The 21576-nt window shown below is 37.5% G+C and overlaps 1 protein-coding gene across 1 annotated transcript; it reads right to left on the bottom strand.

The window, feature by feature from the left end:
• Positions 1–14623: 14623 nt before the first annotated feature.
• On the bottom strand, positions 14624–19053 carry LOC110776184 (abscisic acid 8'-hydroxylase 4). The gene is made up of 9 exons (XM_021980742.2): positions 18743–19053; positions 18117–18438; positions 17891–18043; positions 17533–17781; positions 17339–17428; positions 16910–16988; positions 16367–16473; positions 16059–16180; positions 14624–15106 (listed from the first exon to the last, which is right to left on the bottom strand). Exons 1-9 carry the CDS (start codon positions 18958–18960, stop codon positions 14956–14958), a joined length of 1491 nt encoding a protein of 496 aa, XP_021836434.1. The 5' UTR covers positions 18961–19053; the 3' UTR covers positions 14624–14955.
• Between the last annotated feature and the right edge of the window lie 2523 nt (positions 19054–21576).

The raw sequence follows: 21576 nt of genomic DNA on the forward strand, positions 1-21576 counted from the left end.
TAGGAATAGGAATTTAATTATATACCAAATCCTAATAGCTTTAGGAATCGTGCATGAACAGAAACACACACACGCACGGCAGCCACGAGGGCCGCCCATGCGCGTGCGTGCGAGCAGCAGCCCACGCCACGAGGCCCACACAGCCGTGGCCTTGGTGCGCGCTGGGCCTGCCTTGCGGTGGGCCTGGGCGCTGCCTTGGCTGGGCGTGTGGCGCGCGTTTGGCTTGCTGGGCGATGGCACGGCTTCGTGCTGGGCGATGGATCGACTTCGTGCTGGGCGATGGCCCGGCTTCGTGCTGGGCCTTCGTCCGGCAGGCCTCGTCCGATGCTAATTCGTACGATACGCTTCCGATTAAATTCCCGGTTCCGGAATTCATTTCCGATACGAACAATATTTAATATTTCCGATTCTGACAATATTTCCGTTTCCGGCAATATTTCCGATTCCGGCAATATTTCCATTTCCGATAATATTTTCCGATATGTACCATGTTTCCGTTTCCGGCAACATCTACGATTGGATAATATTTATATTTCCGATACGATCCATATTTCCGTTTCCGGCAATATCATCGTTTCCGGAGTATTCATTTCTTGCTTGTGACGATCTCAGCTCCCACTGAAACCAAGATCCGTCGATTTCGAATATCCATAGATGGAGTATTTAATGCCATTAAATACTTGATCCGTTTACGTATTATTTGTGTGACCCTACGGGTTCAGTCAAGAGTAAGATGTGGATTAATATCATTAATTCCACTTGAACTGAAGCGGCCTCTAGCTAGGCATTCAGCTCACTTGATCTCACTGAATTATTAACTTGTTAATTAATACTGAACCGCATTTATTAGACTCAACATTGAATGCATACTTGGACCAAGGGCACTATTTCCTTCAGTCTCCCACTTATCCTTAGGGACAAGTGTGCATTTCCTAATTCCTTTGTCGCTCGATGCTTGCTCTTGAACATAAGGTAAGAGTTGTTATCCTTATTATGTCCAGAGGTGTTTCTCGGTTTCAGAGTTCAACTGATCAAATAAACGGATAATTATAGCCTATGATTCATCCGAGCACGGCCATGCATTTCACAGTTTCTAGCTCTCCGAGTGGCCTTGTACAACTTTTAAGCATCTCATCCCGATTTATGGGAGGACAATTCCAATCTTGCGATCTTGAGATTAGACTTCGTTTGATAGGTGATTACCTGAGCGTTGCCTTTATGGCCTCCTTTTACGGTGCGACGGTTGGTCAACGTCAAAGCAACCAGTTCTCAAACAAGTAATCTCAAATCACTCATGTATTGAGGATTTAGTGTCTAATAATGTTAATGAAATTTACTTATGACAGATTTTCATCTCTTACAGTAAAGTTTCATAGGTCTGTCCGATACTAGTCTTCCCAAAGTAAGTATCTATGCAAATGATTTTGACATTTCCATGTCCACATAGTTTAAGAAACAGAACTACTAGTCATCTTGCATTCTAGTCGTCTAACGTTTTCTATGCGTCCATTTTTATAGAAAACTCCGACTAGGGACCATTTTCAATCTTTGACATTCAAGTTCACTTGATAGACATTTCTTAGTCACAGGACTGGTCCTGACAGTCTATCTTGAATATATCGTCAAATTGAAGGGACTCATCATTTAATAAATCACAAATTAAATGGAAAAATGAATTCTATTCATTTATTGTGAATGATTAACCAATAATGTTTTACAAAGATTTAAACTCTAAAACTTTAAAGCATTAAATAAGGACATAAAAGCCATTCTCCAATATGCTTGATTCCCATAGCTGCAGTGTGCGAGTTGTGCTTCGCCTGCGGCAGAGGTTTAGTCAATGGATCTGATATGTTGTCATCAGTTCCAATCTTTCTTATCTCGACTTCTTTTCTTTCAACGAACTCTCGTAGAAGGTGAAATCTACGAAGTACATGCTTGACTCTTTGGTGGTGTCTAGGCTCTGCAATAGCTCCGTTATTATCGCAATACAGGGCAATTGGTCCTTTAATGGAGGGGACTACACCAAGTTCACCTATGAACTTCCTTAGCCATATAGCTTCCTTTGCTGCTTCATGTGCAGCAATGTACTACGCTTCAGTTGTAGAATCCGCAATGGTGCTTTAATTTGCTTAGCACTTTTCCAGCTTACTGCACCTCCGTTGAGGCAGAAGAAAAACCCAGACTGTGATCTGAAATCATCTTTGTCGGTTTGGAAACTTGCGTCCGTATAGCCTTTAACAATTCATTCATCATCTCCACCATAGACCAGGAAGTCATCTTTGTGCCTTTTCAGGTACTTCAGAATGTTCTTGGCAGCAGTCCAATGTGCCTTTCCTGGGTCTGACTGGTATCTGCTCGTAGCACTGAGTGCGTACGCAACATTCGGGCGTGTACATATCATAGCATACATAATTGAACCAATCAATGATGCATACGGAATCCCATTCATTCGTCTACGCTCATCAAGTGTTTTTGGGCACTGAGTCTTGCTTAGAGTTATTCCATGAGACATGGGTAGGTAGCCTCGCTTGGAGTCTGCCATCTTGAACCTATCAAGCACCTTATTGATATAAGTTCTTTGACTAAGTCCAATCATCCTTTTAGATCTATCTCTGTAAATCTTGATGCCCAATATGTACTGTGCTTCTCCTAGATCCTTCATCGAAAAACATTTCCCAAGCCAAATCTTGACAGAGTTCAACATAGGAATGTCATTTCCGATAAGTAATATGTCGTCGACATATAATACTAGGAAAGCAATTTTGCTCCCACTGACCTTCTTGTATACACAAGATTTGTCTGCGTTGTTGATGAAACCAAAGTCTCTGACTACTTCATCAAAACGTATATTCCAGCTCCTGGATGCCTGCTTCAATCCGTAGATTGATTTCTTTAGCTTGCATACCTTTTTAGCATTCTTTGGATCCTCAAAACCTTCAGGCTGTGTCATAAACACAGTTTCTGTTAGAACGCCGTTTAAGAAAGCGGTTTTGACATCCATCTGCCATATTTCGTAATCGTAATATGCAGCGATTGCTAACATTATCCGAATAGACTTTAGCATTGCAACTGGTGAAAAGGTTTCATCGTAATCCACACCGTGGACTTGCCTGTAACCTTTTGCAACCAATCTAGCTTTGAAAACTTCAAGTTTCCCATCCTTGTCCTTTTTCAGTTTGAAAACCCATTTGCTTCCAATGGCTTGGTAGACATCTGGCAAATCGACCAAATCCCATACTTGGTTTTCTGACATTGAGTCTAATTCAGATTGCATGGCTTCTTGCCATTGCTTGGAGCTAGGGCTCGTCATAGCTTGTTTGTAAGTCGCAGGTTCATCACTTTCAAGTAATAGAACGTCAGAGTTCTCGTTCGTCAAAATACCTAAGTACCTTTCCGGTTGAGATCTATATCTCTGCGATCTACGCGGGGTTACATCTCTAGGTTGACCATGATTCTCACCAGATACTTCTAAAGATCTCTGAGTTTCATCCTGAATGTCATCTTGAGCATTCTCTAGAGTTTGTTGTTCGACTTGAATTTCTTCGAGGTCTATTTTTCTCCCACTTGTCATTTTGGAAATGTGATTCTTCTCCAAAAAGACACCATCTCGAGCGAAAAACACCTTGTTCTCAGATGTATTGTAGAAGTAATACCCCTTTGTTTCCTTTGGATATCCCACAAGGATACATTTGTCAGATTTTGGATGAAGTTTGTCTAAAATTAATCGTTTGACGTATACTTCACATCCCCAAATCTTAAGAAAAGACACTTTTGGAGGCTTTCCAAACCATAACTCATATGGAGTCTTTTCGGCAGCTTTAGACGGAGCTCTATTTGTAGTGAGTGCAGCTGTATTTAGTGCATGTCCCCAAAATTCTAATGGAAGTTCGGCCTGACCCATCATTGACCTAACCATGTCTAGCAAGGTTCTGTTCCTCCGTTCCGACACACCGTTCCATTGTGGTGTTCCTGGAGGAGTCAATTCTGATAGAATTCCACATTCTTTCAGATGGTCATCAAATTCATAGCTCAGATATTCACCGCCTCTATCAGACCGCAGTGCCTTAATCTTCTTGCCTAATTGATTCTCTACTTCACTCTGAAATTCCTTGAATTTGTCAAAGGATTCAGACTTATGCTTCATTAGGTAGACATAACCATATTTACTGAAGTCATCAGTGAAAGTGATAAAGTAGCTGAAACCACCCCTAGCATTTGTACTCATTGGTCCACATACATCTGTATGGATTAAACCCAATAGTTCAGTTGCTCTTTCTCCAACTTTAGAGAAAGGTTGCTTTGTCATTTTGCCAAGTAAACATGATTCGCACTTACCATAATCCTCTAAGTCAAATGGTTCTTAGAATTCCTTCCTTTTGAAGTCTTTCCATGCGTTTCAAGTTAATATTGCCTAATCGACAATGCCACAGATAGGTGAGATCTGAATCATCCTTTTTGGCCTTTTTGGTATTTATGTTATAAATTTGTTTGTCGTGTTCTAATAAATAAAGTCCATTGGCTAATCTAGCAGATCCATAAAACATCTCTTTAAAATAAAACGAACAACTATTGTCTTTTATTAAAAAGGAAAATCCCTTAGCATCTAAGCAAGAAACAGAAATGATGTTTTTAGTAAGACTTGGAACATGGAAACACTCTTCCAGTTCCAAAACTAGCCCAGAGGGCAACGACAAATAATAAGTTCCTACAGCTAATGGAGCAATCCGTGCTCCATTTCCCACTCGTAGGTCGACTTCACCCTTGCTTAACTTTCTACTTCTTCTTAGTCCCTGTGAATTGGAACATAAGTGTGAGCCACAACCAGTATCTAATACCCAAGAAGTTGAATTAGCAAGTATACAGTCTATAACGAAAATACCTGAAGATGGAACGACTGTTCCGTTCTTCTGATCTTCCTTTATCTTTGGACATTCTCTTTTGTAATGGCCTATTCCATCACAATAAAGACAGCTTGATGTGGACTTGTCCTGCTTTGATTTAGCATTGCCCTTGGACTTTCCACTTTTCTTGAACGGTCTCCCTTTAGCCTTGAGTAAATCTTTGGCTTCACAGTCCAGTATTATGTCAGCCTTTCTGACAAGGTGAACAACTTTTGCAACTGTTTCTTCTCTTGGTTCACTTAGGTATAGTTTCTTGAAGCGACCAAACCCACTGTGCAGTGAATTGAGCAAGATAGAGACTGGCATCCTTTCGCTTATTGGTGTTCCTAGCAGACTTAGGCGATCGAAATATGAAAGCATAAGATCCACATGGAACCTCAGTGGGACGCTTACCCTCTGTTTAGTGCGAAGGAGCTGAACATGTGTTTCTTGGACTTCCATCCTATAACACCTGTTGGGAGAACTAACCTTTAGACCAGACATTGATTCAATCAACTCATTGACGTTCAGGTCCCTGTCCTCCGTGCTTCCATGACAGATATCCCTCAGATTCTTGATGAGCGTAAAAGGTTCATAAGCTACAAACCTTCTAGCCCATTCATCAAGGATATTGTTCAGCATGAGACTCATAACCTTTTTGAGATCCGCATCCCAGGCGGAAAATCTTTCAGGGGTCATGTCTCTGGCATAGTAGATTGGCATGGGATGTAATAGTACATACTCAAGTCCATTGAGTCTGACTATTTCAACTAGCTTAGCTTCCCATTCAATAAAATTTGTTAGGTTCAGCTTGACCATAAGCTCAGAACCCATGATGATGTTTTGATTGTTGTTTGCCATAGTTAAAACCACAATTGAAAAGGATAAACAAATAAATAACCATTCACAGTTTCTCTTAATAAACTTAAATTCTAGCATACATGCATAATTCAATGTTCATTAAGCATTTTATTCAAATTATGTGTTCCGGCAGGTGTGAATAAAATGATTCCAAGATCCTAAAATCCATTGAAGAATTAAGCACATTATGTATTTAGAATCAATTCTAAAATCTTTTAGGTAAGAAAAAGCCATTTGCTAATAGTCTAGAAACTACTCTTGGTTGATAAGTACGTCTAAGAACTTATTAGGTAAACCTATCGATTTTGCCACGACATAAAAGGACTCCTTACTTATATCGTTGAGTTTCACCAAAACTAACATGTACTCACATTTATTTGTGTACCTTACCCCTTTAGTATCGACAAGTAACACCTCGCTATGGCGGAAAACTATTACTAAGATCGATGTAAAGGATATCCAAGTAAGTGTTATTTTGGCATGGCACCTTTTAACTCAATTTTTAAGTTTGGAACTTAAGGCTCTTACTATGTTGGTTAGATTTAATTGAACTAAAATCCTTAATCATGCAACATAATCAAGCTTTGATCTCATGCATATTTAAGACATATTTAAAGCAATAAATAACTTAAAGCATGCATAAGATAAATGTGATCTAGTATGGCCCGACTTCATCTTGAAACTTCAACTTCAAAGTCCGTCTCGAAAATGGAAATTTCGTCTTGAATTTCACCGTGGGAGGCGCCATTTTCTCCAAATAGGATAAGCTATAATTAAAACTAATTACAACTATTTGATGGTACGCAGACCATATTTGAATTGAAAAACAAATTTGGTACTTTAGACCAATTACATTCAAATTAATGGTACGCAGACCATATTTTCTATCCTATTTGGGCCATACTAGTCACTTCATAACCTGCAAAACAGTACATATACAATATATACCATTCATCCATTCATTATCATGAATGGCCCACATAATTGGTTAGTAAAACAAGTTATGCATCACATAAATATTTGCAGCAATTAATCAAGGGCATCAATAATCTACCAATTATTCAGTCCTTATTGATTCTAATCAAGTTGTTTAACCTTAAAGGATTTGTAGACCTAATCAAGAGTTTATGACTAAAAAGGGCTCCCACTTAAACCAATAAATTCATATGCTTTACTAATTTTAAACATAAAAATGTATTTCTTGTCTAACCGGAAACATACAAATTTAATTAAAATTTAAAGCTCATATAAATTTATAATTGAATCCATTTATTTAATTTATTTTCAGTCGAATTTAAATTAATTCAAGATTTTTAATTTTAGTAAAATAATTAGAATAAATAAAATTTATTATAATTATTATATTCAAAATTAAATTTCAAGAAAACAATTTAAATTATTAATTTTGAAATTAATTAAAATTACATGAACTGAAAATTTCAAATTAAAATTTTAAAACGATTTAATCGTAACACAAGGTACGCACATCACCACGCAACGCACAGCCATAGGCTACACGCACGCAGCCATCGCTGGCCATGTGCGCGCAGCCTCTGTGCTGCGTCGCATCTGCTGTTGCACACCATCGCAAGGCATCAATCGAAGCACGCTAGCCACTGCTCGCTGCGCGCGCCAGCGCTCGTGCAGGCGTAGCGTTCGTCGCATGTGAGTCAGCGCTCGCTGCGCGCGAGGCTTCGATGCAGGCGTAGCGCTCGTCGCACGCGAGCCAGCGCTCGTCGCACGCGAGCCAGCGCTCGTCGCACGCCAGCCAGCGCTCGTCGCACGCGAGCCAGCGCTCGTCGCACGCGAGCCAGCGCTCGTCGCACGCGAGCCAGCGCTCGCTGCGCGCGAGGCTTCGATCGCTGCGCGAGGCATTGCGCGTTGTGGCGACTGCTCGCTGCCTTGCTCCTCGCCCTCGCCCATTCGCCCATCGCACATGGCACACGACACAATGTAGGGCTACTGCCTTGTGCTCGTGCACCATTGCCTTGCTCGCTGCATTCGTACCGCATGGGCGACGAGCTCCCTTGCTCGTCGTCGCATGCCCGCACTATACAACACCCCTTAAGGGTAACACGTAGCGTCCATTGCTTTGTGCGTGCAAGTTTTATGAGCGAATGGCATAAAAATTAAAACTTTTATTTCCAAAATTAATGACAAATTAATAAATCATATTAATTTCATAATTTTAGGGCGAAAAATCGAAAATTTATTAATTAATTAATTTCCGATTAACATGGATTCAAATCTAGGTCATAAAAATTTAAAATTTAACACAAATTAACAATTTTTATGGTGGTTTTTAATCATAGGTATCTAATTAAATTATTAATTAATTATGAAAATCAAATCAATTCTAAATTATTCGAATTTTCAACAAATTAATTATAATTACAAATTAGATTGCATAATTAACAAGACTAGGCACTCAAACTTGTTAAATATATACAGTAGGTCAATCAAAAATTCAAGATTCATCAAGAAGAATCGCAAATATTTAATTTAACATCTTAAATTTACAAACTTCTGCGTTCGAAAAACTAAAACCTCCGAAAAGTCATAGTTAGGCTCCGAATTTGAGAATTCTGGGTTCGGCCGAAAAAAATTACTTTTGTCAAATTTTATAATGCCTTTTACATGCGGAATTGACACAAAAATCACTCGATTTGGATGAGTAACGAAGAAACTGCCGAAAAACTGCGTACATATAATTAAATAAACGCAATTTGCAATTAATTAACAATTACGAAAATTAATCACCCCTTTTAATTCTTGCAAATTTGTAATATTAAACCATGTTTATGCAATTTAGATTATGAAAATAATAAGAGGCTCTGATACCACTGATAGGTTAAGATTCATATGACAAAACATAAATCATGCGGAAAAACCTTAATGCCAGGAAACATATTATTTACACATAATCATTTAGCATAATTTAGGAGCATACACTTTGTAGCGTGCCCTCCCTAGCTGCGCCCGAACCGAACAAGAACAAGTCTTTAGGACTCCAAGTGTCGTCCCTCCGTAGATAGTCCACAGTACGTCCGGATCCGCCTCAAGATTGACCAACTAGAATCGCCCTTAAGGTGCTAGGATTTTCGGCTAGGTTAGTGCAAGAATATGGCTGAATTTTTCTTTCAAAAACTTACCCTTTGAATACTTCAATCGTCACTATAAATTATGACCCTAGGCTCTTATTTATAGAGGTATGGAAAGGGAATTGGAATCCTAGTAGGATACGAATTAATTAAACTTAGAATCCTATAAGAACTCTAATTAATTAATTTATCCTTTTAGGAATAGGAATTTAATTATATACCAAATCCTAATAGCTTTAGGAATCGTGCATGAACAGAAACACACACACGCACGGCAGCCACGAGGGCCGCCCATGCGTGTGCGTGCGAGCAGCAGCCCACGCCACGAGGCCCACACAGCCGTGGCCTTGGTGCGCGCTGGGCCTGCCTTGCGGTGGGCCTGGGCGCTGCCTTGGCTGGGCGTGTGGCGCGCGTTTGGCTTGCTGGGCGATGGCCCGGCTTCGTGCTGGGCCTTCGTCCGGCAGGCCTCGTCCGATGCTAATTCGTACGATACGCTTCCGATTAAATTTCCGGTTCCGGAATTCATTTCCGATACGAACAATATTTAATATTTCCGATTCCGGAATTAATTTCCGTTTCGAACAAATATTTAATATTTCCGTTTCCGGAATTATTTTCCGATTCCGATAATATTTCCGATTCTGACAATATTTCCGTTTCCGGCAATATTTCTGATTCCGGCAATATTTCCATTTCCGATAATATTTTCCGATATGTACCATGTTTCCGTTTCCGGCAACATCTACGAGTTGGATAATATTTATATTTCCGATACGATCCATATTTCCGTTTCCGGCAATATCATCGTTTCCGGAGTATTCATTTCTTGCTTGTGACGATCTCAGCTCCCACTGAAACCAAGATCCGTCGATTCCGAATATCCATAGATGGAGTATTTAATGCCATTAAATACTTGATCCGTTTACGTACTATTTGTGTGACCCTACGGGTTCAGTCAAGAGTAAGATGTGGATTAATATCATTAATTCCACTTGAACTGAAGCGGCCTCTAGCTAGGAATTCAGCTCACTTGATCTCACTGAATTATTAACTTGTTACTTAATACTGAACCGCATTTATTAGACTTAACATTGAATGCATACTTGGACCAAGGGCACTATTTCCTTCGGAACCACTATCGAAGTAAGAAAGACTAGATCACAAAATAAACATACTCAAAAGATCTTATCATCATATCTCGAAGAACATTCGATGAAAAGGATATTAAGATTGGCAAAGCATGATAACTAAACCTATGCAACAAGTGAGAAGAAACACTCACGTTGTAGCACTGGAAATCAAGCATAGCTTTGAATTCCATGAACTGTTTTAAAGATGGGTTTGAGGCCCATGGTTGTAAAACATTAGGGTTGAACATTTATCATATATGAAATGTATTTTCATATTCCATTTAATCTTGGTTTAGTATTAAATGATGAGTCCCTTCAATTTGACGATATATTCAAGATAGACTGTCAGGACCAGTCCTGTGACTAAGAAATGTCTATCAAGTGAACTTGAATGTCAAAAGTTGAAAATGGTCCCTGGTCGGAGTTTTCTATAAAGATGGACGCATAGAAAACGTTAGACGACTAGAATGCAAGATGACTAGTAGTTCTTTTTCTTGAACTATGTGGACATGGCAATGTCGTAATCATTTGCATAGATACTTACTTTGGGAAGACTAGTATCGGACAGACCTATGAAACTAAACTGTAAGAGATGAAAATCTGTCATAAGTAAATTTCATTAAAATTATTAGACACTAAATCCTCAATACCTGAGTGATTTGAGATTACTTGTTTGAGAACTGCTTACTTTGACGTTGACCAACCGTCGCACCGTAAAAGGAGGCTATAAAGGCAACGCTCAGGTAATCACCTATCAAACGAAGTCTAATCTCAAGATCGCAAGATTGAGATTGTCCTCCCATAAATCGGGATGAGATGCTTAAAAGTTGTACAAGGCCACTCGGAGAGCTAGAAACTGTAAAATGCATGGCCGTGCTCGGATGAATCATAGGCTATGATTATCTGTTTATTTGATCAGTTGAACTCTGAAACCGAGAAACACCTCTGGACGTAATAAGGATGACAACTCTTACCTTATGTTCAAGAGCAAGCATCGAGCGCAAAGGAATTAGGAAATGCACACTTGTCCCTAAGGACAAGTAGGAGACTGAAGGAAATAATGCCCTTGGTCCAAGTATGCATTTAATGTTAAGTCTAATAAATGCAGTTCAGTATTAATTAAACAAGTAAATAATTCAGTGAGATCAAGTGAGCTGAATGCCTAGCTAGAGGCCGCTTCAGTTCAAGTGGAATTAATGATATTAATCCACAACTTACTCTTGACTGAACCCGTAGGGTCACACAAATAGTACGTAAACGGATCAAGTATTTAATGGAATTAAATACTCCATCTATGATATTCGGAATCGACGGATCTTGGTTTCAGTGGGAGCTGAGATCGTCAAAGGCAAGAATGAATACTCCGGAAACGATGATATTGCCGGAAACGGAAATATGGATCGTATCGGAAATATTACCGGAAACGGAAATATTGTCAGAATCGGAAATATTATCGGAATCGGAAAATAATTCCGGAAACGGAAATATTAAATATTTGTTCGAAACGGAAATTAATTCCGGAATCGAAAATATTAAATATTGTTCGTATCGGAAATGAATTCCGGAATCGGGAATTTAATCGGAAGCGCGTCGTACGAATTAGCATCAGACGAGACTTGCTAGACGAAGGCCCAGCACGAAGCCAGGCCTACGCCCAGCAAGCCAAGCGCCCAAACACACGCTGCCAAGCCCCGTCAGGCCCAGCGCAAGGCCAGGCCCAACAATGGCCTTGGCGCGCGCGGAACTGCGACATGGGCTGCGACGAGTGGGCTGGCGCTGTGCGTGGGCCGTAAGGCCTGCGTGCGGTGCTAGCGTATCACTCGAAGTGTGTTACTCGAATCCTAAGGCTACCGGGATTCGTCATATGATTAAATCTAATCCTAAAAGATTTAGTTTATTTAATTAGAGTCCTAGTAGGATTATAATTAAATAAATTAGTATCCTAATAGGATTCCAAGTCCTTTTCCATAACTCTATAAATAGGTGCCTAGGGTCACAATTTATGAGACACAATTTCAAGTATTCAAACAATAAAAAGCTAAGATTTTTAAGTAGAAAAATCAGCCATGTTCTTGCCCTATTAGCCGAAAATATATAGTACCTTAAAGGCGATTCTAGTTGGTCAATCTTAAGGCGGATCCGGACTAGCTGTGGACTATCTACGGAGGGAAGACACTTGGAGTCCTAAAGACTTGTTCTTGTTCGGTTCAGGCGCAGCTAGGGAGGGCACGCTACAAAGTGTATGCGTCTGAATTATGCTAAATGATTATGCGTAAATAATATGTTTCCTGGCTTTATGGTTTTTCCGCATGATTTATGTTTATTCATATGTATCATAACCTAACAAAAGGATATAAGATTTTTGATCTGGAAAGAAGAAAGATATATATGTGCAGAGATGTGGTTTTCGAAGAGGATGTGTTCCCTTTTCAGAACCAAAATACCTGTGTTACAAAGAGTAGAACATCAGGTAACCTTACGTTCTTTGGATTGTGATCCAATTCAAGGAGATGATTCAAACAACATTTCAGTTGATGAAGAAAATTTAGAGGATTTGGGGTTTTTTGACTTAAGTGAACAAATTTCAGATGGGAATTCTCCTCAAATTTCTCAAACTGGTGAAAGTTCCCCACCAAGGCAGGAGGTCCCTGCAATGAACCTAGGTGTGCTTGTTGAAACTGATCAACCACATGAAGTTAGAAAATATGAGAGAGCAAGAATTGTACCCAACAAGTTCAAAGACTTTGTGTACAAGATCCCTGGTGTACAAAATGAATCAGATCAGTCAACCTCATTCACAATCCACATTGTGAAAGAAATGAAGAATCACTCTCTTGATTACATAGCTTGTATGAGTGAAGTGATCAAGATGAAAGAACCAAACAGATATGAGAAAGCTCAAGGACACCCTGGTTGGGAAGCTGCAATGGAGGAAGAATTTCAAGCAATGGAGAAGAATGGAACATGAAAAATGGTTAATCTTCCTGGTGGAAAGAAAGGAGATTGATTCTAAGTGGGTATACAAAGTGAAATGTGATAGAAACAGAAAGGTGATGAGACTCAAAGCAAGGATAGTTGCAAGGGGTGATAAACAAGTCAAAGGAAAAGATCATAAGGATACTTTTTCTCCCATAGCAAAATTCAGTACTGTAAGAATTTTGATAGCTCTAGCCATTATAAAAAAACTAGAAGCTACAACACTTAGATGTGAACAATGCTTTCTTGCATTGATACATTGAAGAAGAAATTTACATGAAGCCTCCTAAGGGGTACAAGAAGGGAAAGCCAGGTGAAGTGTGTTTGATCAGGAGCATTTATGGTTTAAAACAAGCTTCCAGAGCTTGGAATTCAACATTGAAAACCTTCCTGATGAAACTTGGTTATAAACAGTCAAAGAAAGAATATTCCTTGTTCACAAGAGAAGAGAATGGTAAGCAAGCAATAATACTTGCCTATGTGGATGATCTACTGATTACTGGAGATGATGCAGAAGCCATAGAGTATTTTAAGCTGAGCTTGGATAATGAATTTACCATCAAAGACCTTGGTGAATTGAGTTTCTTTCTTGGAATTGAGATTGACATAAATGATGTACATTATTGAACCAGAGGAAGTATATTGCTAACATCCTCAAAGACAGTGGGATAGAGAACTGCGAAATAGCAAGGTTCCCTTTTCCTAATGGAATGAAATTATACACTGACAGTGGAGAAGTTCTAGAAAATCCAGAGACATACATGAGAATCATTGGAAGATTAACTTACCTGAATATTACCAGGCCTGACATTTCATATTCAGTGCAACAATTATCTCAATTCATGCAATACCCAAGAAAACCTCATCTTCAGGCAGCTCTACATGTCATCAGATAGCTTAAGGGTACTATCCATTGGAGTTTGTTATATCCTAAAACTTCAGAGATAAAAGTTGAAGGGTATTCAGATGTAGATTGGGGAAGTTGTGCATTCAGTGCAAAATCTCTCACTGGTTATTGCATTTTTCTGGGAAAATCACTAGTTTCGTGGAAAACTAAGAAGCAGAAGACTGTTTCAAAATCTTCTACAAAGGCAGAATATAGAAGCATGTCTCATACCACAAGTGAAATAGTGTGGGTGGATGATATCTTGAAAACTGTCAATGTGAGCATTCATAAGCCAATCATGCTCCATCGTGACAACAAATCAGCAGAACACTTAGCTCAAAATCCCATTTTTCATGAAAGGACCAAGCATCAACATAGACTGTCATTATGTGAGGGATCATATAGAGCAGAGATTCCTGGATACTGTTCATGTTCAGTCAAGCTTGCAGCTAGCAGACAACATGACCAAATCTCTCACTCAACACCATCACAATTTTCTCTCTTTTAAGTTGGGTCTTGTGACAGATCCCCATCTCCAACTTGAGGAGGGGGTGTAGAAAAAGAATAGTACACACTGTCACATGTGAGCCATGTGACCAGTGTGCTTGTTGTTATGTGGCAGTGTTTCATTGGCCTTGTTGGTTGATGTGTTGTCCTCTTTTAGTTGGTTGTTTTTCCTAGGTTAGAATCTTCCTAAGGATTGTAATGAACATAGATATATATGCTTTATTGGTGTGCGCAGAAACAAGAAAGTTGGTACACAAAATCAGTGTATTAACAAAACAATAGAATGAAAATGAAAGCAACAAGTTTGCTGTAAAAGCTTTCTAAAGCCTCTGTTTTTACACATATATTATACCATAATGTTTGTATAGTTGCATATACATATTACTCTGTAAGAAATTGCGATAGCAATAATAAGGTTAAAAAAAGGCAACCTTAATCAAATGAGGCAATATTCGATCAGTTCCTAAATAATAGCTAAAATCCTAAAACTACTTCCTAATATAAATACTCAATTCGACTCATTACGTTCTAATGAGCCAATTAATCATATTATAATCCGTATTTAAGAGCTTAATTAACTAGTTGAGCCAAGTCGGCTAAAATTATTTAATCTAATAAATTGACAATAATTGATGCGCAAGTGTTGGGGTTGGTTGAGATGTACATGTTTTCCAGAACTTAGCTGGGAGTCCTTTCTCTGGTATTGGAAATGGGTCATATTCAACACCACCCTTACCCTTTTTAGCTTCCACTACTTCCCACCTGCCAATTGAAACCAAAACAATACTCAATTATTTATAATGTCATTTTCATAAATTACAAACTTTTTAGTTTATAGTATCACTTTCAAGAAAAAACCGAGTACTATTCATTATTTGGTAATTTGCTACTCTAGTTACGCGATTAAGTAAAATTATTGAAAAGAAAATTATAAAATCATTTTTTCTGAAAACGGTTTACACCAAATCCTCCCTGTAGCAAAATAATGCAAAAGCGCTAGATCATATTAATAATATCTACTTTGCATTTACTATTTATATGATGTCTTTCAGAAAAGAAAACATTATCGTGTGAGATTTTGTATACTACGTACTCCCCTCGTTTCGAAATAATGGAAACACTTTTTTTTAAGGAAAAATAATGGAGAGACTTTACCTTTTCACGTTTGTCAATGTTTGGACATTAATATCTCTAATTTTGTATTCGTAAAAATTATAAAAAGTTGCACTACAAGATATTGTACTATTAACGACGGGAAATCCCGTCGCGAAAGGCCAATAATTGTTGATTACGACGGGATTTCCTGTCGCGAACCCGTCATAAAAGGGGGCCGTCGTTAATAGAAAATCCCGTCGTAAACCCGTCATAAAAGACATTTGCGACGGTTATTCCCGTCTTTGTTTGGTTGTAAGCCCCGTCACAAAAGGCTTTTGCGACGGGATTTTTAATCCGTCGTAATTAGGTTGTCGTTAAAGATACAAATTTTTGTAGTGTTGATATTTCGAAAGTATATTTTGAGACGGCTCAAATAAGACCTCACACGACTATATTTTTCCTTACCCATAAATCACAAATGATAGTCAAATTGAGATTTATAAATGGTGTCAAAAGTCTATGTGTTCCTATTATTTCGAAACGGAGGGAGTATATAATAATAATAATAATAATAATAATAATAATAATAATAATAATAATAATAATAATATATAAATACCTGAATTGGGTAACAAGATGATGGATGAAGAGGAGCATCAATAGCTTGGCGACTTCATTTCCTGGACATGCATGGGCACCATACCCAAATGGCATAAATGTGTGAGGTTTCGTTGTAGCTGCCTGCATTAAACAACACAAACCAATTCATAATCATCATAAATCATAATGTTTACAAGTATAAGTAACAATGTAACATTATACGACTATTACAAATCAAAAGAAAACGGACAACATACATTTTGTACAAGTAAAGAAAAGAAAAGGAAAATTCAAACACGTGACCTATATAAAAGTTGGAAAAAATACCTGAAATCTGGAAGTATCAAATGTTTGTGGATCTTGAAAAAAAGCAGGATTATGATGGATGTTTCGAAATAATGGTAGTACTTTCCACCCTTTAGGAATTAGGTACCCTGCATTAGTTTAGACACCATGCATCACAAAATTAAGTTCCATTAATTTCTAGAAAAATAAATATCCAATATCTTTTTTAAAATAATATAATATACAGTACGTGTTTTGTACTCCTATTTGCAAGTTGTCATGAAATTTAATGTGTTGTTCCAGAAAAGTATGGAAAACTACATAGAATTGCCGGATTGCATTCATTCATGATATGATGAGAATCTTCGATATCATTCTATCCCTGATTAGAATGGTACGGAATAGTGTGATCGTTTCTTATTTCTAACAGTATAATGTCTGCATCAAATTGTAGCCATTTGACTTTATGCCTTTAATGTTTGTTTCATTCCATCGCCTAACTTATAAACATATACGGAAAAAAAAGAAAAATTACTCGATTTGTAGTAGATTGGGTAAAAACAACACATGAATTAACGTACTTACCATCGTAAACAACATCTTCAACTGCTTCTCGATATGTAAATGATATAATGCTGGCCATCCTCAAGCTTTCCAATATCACCTTCATTTTTCCACCAATCCAATTTACTCATTATTAGTCAGACTCTTACGTCGATCATTACAACCATACAAGCTCATTACAGTATTACACCATATATGCAAATGAGTGATGCAATATACGAGTAGTATGGTCTACGGAGTATTTCAAATTTAAAAGGCTATTTTTTATTCACCTTATTTTTATTGCTGATCATATCAGAAAAATCAGATCAGATTATACCAGAAAAAAAGAAAAAACATTCACAGACCAAATCAGACCGGACAAAAAACTTGAAAAATCAGACCAGTCTAAGTGAAGAGAATAAATCCTAAATGTTGTTTATGCATAGTAAGTAGTAACAATGTACATACCCTGTGTGTGACTGTCATCTCTCTAATTTGTGTCCATGTCAATGGTCGTTTTCCATTGTCATTAGCTTTGTAAATTGCCATTTGCTCATTCTGAATAGCATCAAAAACACTTTTGATTAATTAAACAAAACTTAGTTAAACAAAGTAATTACAAATTAGTAGGTACTAGGTACGTAGAGTGAACTGGGAAGTACCTGTATATCCTGAAGAAGATTGTGATAATCAGTAATGTACTTCAAAATCCATGTTAACATACTAGCAGCTGTATCTTGAGCAGCAAACAGAACACCAATTACATTATCTATGATTTGATCATCACTTAAGGTCTTCCCATCTTCATTACTGAAATTCAATAGGCATCCAAAAAGGTCCTTTGTTTCCAATCTTTTCTCTCTTCTCTCCATCATTATTTCTCTTATGATTTGCTCCAATCTCCTTCTTGCCTTTATTTTTTAAAACATTAATCAACTATGTTAGAAAATAATTAAGGGCAAGTTTCAGTTCATCAGGTTGATCTAGCACTAACAATTAAGGCCAGTCAAAATAGCTTACCATAAGAGATTTGAAGTAAGGAGTGCAAGGTATCAATGTTGTGGGAAAAGAGTTGTAACCCTTGTCCAAAGTGAAGTAATTCTCCTTCAGTTCCTCGGTATAGTAACTGTCCAGTTCACCAAATATGGACAGTACTGCTACATCGAAAGCAAACTGAACACAAATGGTGAAAGTCAAAATGTTGCAACTATTTTGAAACGGAAAAAGTATGAGGTTACAATCTTACCTTCTTCAACTCGTGGAAGACGTGAACTACCCGACCATCGGCCCACGAATCCAAAGTAGATTTGGCAATGGCTTCGATCCGGGGGATTCGAGGTTTAATGTAATCTAACGAAAGAGAAGCTTGAACTAATTTTCTTATTTGAGCATGGTACGGTCCTTGTTGAAAGAAAATAGCCATTGAACCAATCAACCTTTCTTTGCTCTTAGGGTAGGTAGGCTTGAACAAGTTGGCTTTGTTCATCAACACAAATTTTATGGCCTCCGGACTTGCTAACATGATGCATGGACACCCTAAGATGTGGGTCTTGAATATGTCCCCATACCTAAAAAAATCATCAAAACAAAATAACCCGTACGTGTGAGATTTATGAATATGTCTATATACAATTTTTTATTGCATGACACGACTATTTTAATTTTTAAACTATATTTTCTCTGTCCTAAAAAGTTTGTCACGGTTTTAGAAATAGTAATAACAAATATGGTTGTTTGGCGAGCTTTGAAGCATGATTTCTAATGTATACTAACACCACTTATTGCAATCTCATCAGCGTCAGGTTACACTTCTTATGTTTAACCAAACGATCATGGAGTACGTGTATCAGATCGAGATTGTGAAGTAGAAACCTTTTTTGCCTATTGGTGAAAAACTCATGTGGATTTTGAGAGAAAAGCTCAAGAGTTTCTCCAACATATGGCCATCCCAAAGAACCAGGGGGAAGCTTTGCTCCATATTTGATAGATTGCCTCCATTGGATTAACCTCTTCACTAACAACAAACCATATCCAATAACAAAACTAGCCACTATTAAAATTATACTAAATCCTACAAAAATGGATACCATCTCCTCTCTTTATCTGACTAACACACACGAGAGGAAAAAAGAATGGAAGATTATGGTAGTATGAGCGTGTATGTAGTTTTTGAAGATGCTGAGAGTGAAAAGAAAGTGGGATTATATAGCAACGAGTCGGGGGGTATGATTTGTTACTTTGTAGGGACCTGACAACTTTCCAGCTGTCATAGAGGATTAAAAATTATTCAAACTTCTAACATATACTCCCTCCGTATTTTTTTAATTAAAAAATACAAGCGCGACAGCGCGCAGTCTTTACCACATCCCCATGCTAAATACAAATATCAACAAATTATAAGAGAATGTGGCATACAAATGAGAAACAAAGTGTGATAAGATAAAAATCTTCTTTTTGAGTCTCGGTGTAAGCAACAAAATTTACCTTCAAAAGACCCTTAATAAATTTTTTTGGTGCAAATAAGTCAATACATATTACAAATGAGGGTGAATTTTTTTTAATATAGGACTTATTGTGTACAGATCATCATTTTTAGGCACTAATCCCATACCTTATTAGTGAAAAGGGTCTTATTGTTTCACTAATTGTTACATGTGCATTATTGTCCCATACGAATAATTTGGCACATATGAGGGAAACAAAGTAAAACCAGTTCAACTAATTGCACGCCCATTTTTTGGCCTGGACCAACTTGAATGGTCCTAAAAGTTCCTAAAGGTAATGACTTGGAAGTTAATTTGAGACGCTTATACATCATTGTTACGAAGTGTTATTTACCAAGTGTCTGTCGGTATAGTGGTAATTGTGGCTGAATTTAGTAGGGTGGATCGTGTGCTCGATTCCCCTCAACAATAATTAGAAGGGGACTGAAACCTATCCACCCAAAACTTGTCTCAAATCCAGATTAATCTTATTGGTGAATTGGGTGGTAACACACACACACACAAAAAAAAAATTATTAGTACTCCGTATAAGTTAAAGGTTATAAAAAGTTTAAATAACACAATGAGCCAAAACTAACAATAATTTTTTTTTGTGTGTTACCACACGATTCACCTTTAGAGTTAATCCGGATTCGGGGCGAGTTCTAGATGGAAAGTTTTCAGTCTCCTCCTAATTGTTTTTGCGGGAGATCGAACACGCGGTCCGCACTAAAAACTAAAAAAATTGTTGCGTGAGCATTTTTTGGTTCATACATATAGTATATTCATCATTATGCAAATAGTCATGCGTACATCTGGTGTATCATAAATTTATTGTACAACGGAATAATTTTCAATCAGCTTTTTATAACTTCTAACATGTTTTTTAATTACTCCATAACTTTTTATACAATAAAGTGATGTTTTAGGGGTAAACTTTTTAAAGGATTATACGATTACCTTAATACAATATAAGTGATTTTGACGGGATAATTTTTATTAAAAGCGAAAAAAATAAATTACAGGCGAACTTTTAAGCATTTTGATAATATTAGGTATATCTAACCATATTTATTATACACCCATCTTACTTAGGAGTTTGTAATCCATTAATTATATTGGTTGGATTAAAGATGACAACAGTTTTGTCAATGTATGACTCTACCCGATAACCCAATTTAAATCCGACCTGAAGTTACTAAAAAAAATCCGAGACTTGAAACACAAATGATCTGAATTCAACCTGATTAGATCTATTTATCATGTTTTTTTATTAATTACAAATTTTACATTATTTTTGATATTTTTTGTTACAACCCAATATTGACCTGAAACCAAACTCGAACCTGATCCATTTATCCGAATTGCAACCCCTAGATGACATAAGTAAAAGGCCCATAAGATACCTCGTTTTATAGTCGGCTTCGAAACTAAGAAAAAAGTGGGGCCACCCACATGACAAATAGGTGATTCCAGAATACAGTGAAATGCGGACCACAAAAAGGCAGAAAAGAGGTCTCACAGAGTCACTAATAAAAGACGAAGATGTTTCGACATTGGTCCCAAACTTTCTTGTGATGATCAAATTGAGTTTTCCTAATCCGACGGTAAATGTCTAGTGAATTGGGCGGTGCCGATCAATCGAGAACTTGGGTCCCACTTTTTATTTCTCCTGTGTCTTATTGGCAGTTGCCCCAAATGACGTGGAAGTAAGGTTATTTCTTACCCTAACTATTTGGACTCGTTTAGTGAAGTCCCTATATAAAACTCTGTATTTTACTTTGACATTTCCTTCGTTTTTGTGGGTAATATTGATTTCATTGTACTAATCATGTACCTTTCTTATCAAAATTTTGTAATAGCCAATAGGAATGAGTTATTGTTGTCCTTCTAAGATAACGGATCGCCCGACGTGGCAGTAATGTGACAAATTTTAAGGAACGTCAACGTCATAAAAAGTTGAGAATTATTGAGTGCATTGAAGTTAGTTAACGTTGAGAATGTTGTCCAAATTATTGTGAAGTGATTGTGGTTCATGATTGCGTCCTAGTCATTTCAAAGTTTTTATGGTCAGATGCCCAAATTCGAATTGAACTTTAAAAGGGACCACATATGTTTTTTTAACATATCTACTACGAATATTGAGTACAAATTTAAACCAATTGCAATAAATATATCAAGAGCATTTACATTAGTGTGATATTATGAAAAACATCCTTTGCC

Source organism: Spinacia oleracea, chromosome 3 (assembly GCF_020520425.1).
Source record: "Spinacia oleracea cultivar Varoflay chromosome 3, BTI_SOV_V1, whole genome shotgun sequence".
In the NCBI taxonomy this organism is placed as follows: domain Eukaryota; kingdom Viridiplantae; phylum Streptophyta; class Magnoliopsida; order Caryophyllales; family Amaranthaceae; genus Spinacia; species Spinacia oleracea.

Excerpts from the sequence above, each read along its gene's own strand:
- LOC110776184 (XM_021980742.2), bottom strand. The coding sequence starts at position 18,960 with ATGGTATCCATTTTTGTAGGATTTAGTATAATTTTAATAGTGGCTAGT. Across the intron at positions 17,429-17,532 it reads ATCTTCTTCAGGATATACAG|AATGAGCAAATGGCAATTTA; the intron begins GTACTTCCCAGT and ends GATGCTATTCAG. Across the intron at positions 16,989-17,338 it reads AGATGACAGTCACACACAGG|GTGATATTGGAAAGCTTGAG; the intron begins GTATGTACATTG and ends GGAAAAATGAAG.